Raw genomic sequence first — 2,486 nt, forward strand, 5'->3', positions numbered from 1 at the left:
TCCCTAGTGTCTCTGCACAGGCTGCCAGGGGGATGTTCCTTGATGCCAGCTGAGCAGTCTCTCTATGCCTGCGGGCTCTCACCAATTAGCTCGCCCCTGCATCACATTTATGGAACAGTGATTACTCTGCATTCTCTTTAAATCGTGGCACAGCTGTGGACCTGTGCTGTGGTGCAGAACCAGAGAACCAGGCTTCCCTTACAACGCTGCATGACACCCCCTTAAAGAAGCACATGCCACTGGATGGGTGGGGACACGGCTGGGGATGGGCACGGCCTTCTGCACACTCCAGAAGTCTCCTGTTGGGCCGACACTCACTACTCCCGGAAGTTCCACTGGTCATGCTCCCAGCCGGGCAGGAGGGTCTACACAATGGCAGCTGGGCGTTTATCTTTGACCACTGGCGTGGCAGGCGCTGTTCAGATGCCCACCCTGGCCACTGGGCAGGCGCTGACAGTTGGGTGGTCCTTACAGAGTGGGGAGCCACACCCAAGAGCTGACTCCTGCAGTTTCTTCCAGGGGCATTTGTCTCTGGCCTCAGCCTGGATCCATGCTGTGGACTGTCCTGGTATGTTCTGGCCTGATGTCTCTGAAGTGCCTTCGTCATCTACAATCGGTCTCGTCCACTGTTGGACATTCTGAACCCGGACAGGTGGCTGCTGCACAGCGTGGCCAGAGACCACCCTGAACAGACCCGGCACAACCGAAGTGGGAAGTACCGACTTGCTGCGGTGGAGACTGCACCCCAGGGTGCGGCGGGCGTCTTAGGAGCAGGAGGGCTCTCGCGGAGCTGGGCTGCTGTTCGGTGTTTTGAGGACGGCTCAAGGAAGTGGCGGTGCTCTCGACTGGGTGCTCCCAGGAAGTAGGCGTGCTTTTGTGCTGGAGCATCTGGATCACTCCCATCTGGCACGCGGAGGCACCAGCCGAGACTGCGGCTGTGTCGGTCCAGAGCAGCGAGAACGGCGTCAGCTGCCGGAGGGACCCTGCTCGTCTCTGGGGGTCGCACAGAGACAACTTCTCCGCTGCTGAGGCCGGGCTGGCCCACCTCCTCGCAGTTCTCGACGTCCGGAGAAGTGGCCCCTCGTTCCGAAAGTCGCGAGGGGCTTTGGTGATCCCAGGGACGAGCCAGCTCCTGCCCGGGGGCGGGGCCTGGAGGCGCGACGCACCCCCGCCCTCACCGTGCTTCTTCCCCGCGCGTGCGCACTGGGCTCGGGGCGGCGCGGACGCCAGCGGCGGGGATTCCTGTCCCCGCCGAGCCCCCAGAACGCGGGACCAGCTTCCGCTCTGCCGCGTGTGCCGCTGCTTCCGGCCGCCCACGGGTCCTCGCCGAGGCCGCGGGGAAAGTGCGGGGGCTGCGGGCCCAGGCGCCCCAAGCTGCGGTGAGGCCCGCGGGGAGGCTGCGGTGGGCCCCGCGCCCCCAGCCCGAGAGGCGGCCCCTCCGCAGGCCTCGGCCGCTGGAGTCGGGGAAGGTATAGTTGGGGCACAGCGGGCGGCCCGGCGGTGGGGGCGCGACCGTGGAGGGCCGGGGTGGCGGCGCCGCTCTGCGCTCCCTCCGGGTCGGCGGCTCCGGCCTGTGCTCGGCGGGCCCCGGTGACGCCTCCGCCCACGACCTCCTTCCCCGCCCCTCTCCCTGCCTCGTCCCCCTGACCCCGTCCCCCCAGCTTTTGTGGCTGCTGCACCAGCTACCGGTCTTCTCCCCCAAGCAGGGCTGGGGCTTCGGAGGCCTGGCGAGGGGGGCACCGTGTCAGCTTGAAAAGAAAACGCTGCCGTTATTTTATCTCACGAGGAGTTGATTCACGATTTGCCTAGAGAATTACAACACGGAACCTGGGAACTGCTGTGAACCACGGGAAAAGCCAAGAACCCCGGAGAGGCTGCTTTTATAGGGAAAGGGGGAGGGCGGGGCTGTTCTAAAAGAAAATCCATTGGGGTAAAGCAGCAGTTGAGGAGCAAAATGCCTCTCATTGGCAGAGCTGTGGGGCTTCTCATTGGCTGAGCTCTGGCGTTTCTCATTGGCTGAGCAGTGGCATTTGTCTTTGGCTGAGCTCTGGTGTTTGTCATAGGCTGAGCTGTGGTGCTTCCCATTGGCTGAGCTGTGGCATTTCTCATTGGCTGGGTTATGGTGTTTCTCATTGGCTGAGCTGTGGCATTTCTCATTGGCTGAGCTGTGGTGCTTCCCATTGGCTGGGTTGTTGCTAGGTGGGGAGAGAAGTCTTCCTGAGTAGTAGAGTGGCTGTGCTTCCTGCAGGGGATGAGAGCGCCCCACTTCCTGTTTGGAGTAAGAGAGGCCACGGGATGGGGAGAGAGCTCCCCCTGCAGGTCTTCCGCATCCAGTTACTTCCGGTTTCTGTTACCTATTTCCGGCTGTTCTGAGACGTCTGATAGTGAACGATTTTTAGGCTTCCAGCGCAGGGCCGTGGAGGCGCCTGGGGGAACTGACGGGGCAGGTGTGCGTGCGCGGGACGTCTTGGCGCTGGCTCTTCATC

At 63.0% G+C, this 2,486-nt stretch overlaps 1 protein-coding gene across 1 annotated transcript in view; it reads left to right on the top strand.

Moving 5' to 3' along the window:
- The window catches only part of LOC124231310 (uncharacterized), a 5,750-nt gene that overhangs the window by 2,336 nt on the left and 928 nt on the right, over positions 1-2,486 (top strand). The window contains exons 2-4 of the mRNA XM_046648019.1: positions 596-750; positions 816-1,469; positions 2,400-2,470. Of these exons, the coding sequence (XP_046503975.1) occupies positions 596-750; positions 816-1,469; positions 2,400-2,470 (880 nt within the window). The remainder of the gene's footprint in view (positions 1-595; positions 751-815; positions 1,470-2,399; positions 2,471-2,486) is intronic.

This window comes from Equus quagga, chromosome 21 (genome assembly GCF_021613505.1).
Source record: "Equus quagga isolate Etosha38 chromosome 21, UCLA_HA_Equagga_1.0, whole genome shotgun sequence".
Taxonomy (NCBI): domain Eukaryota; kingdom Metazoa; phylum Chordata; class Mammalia; order Perissodactyla; family Equidae; genus Equus; species Equus quagga.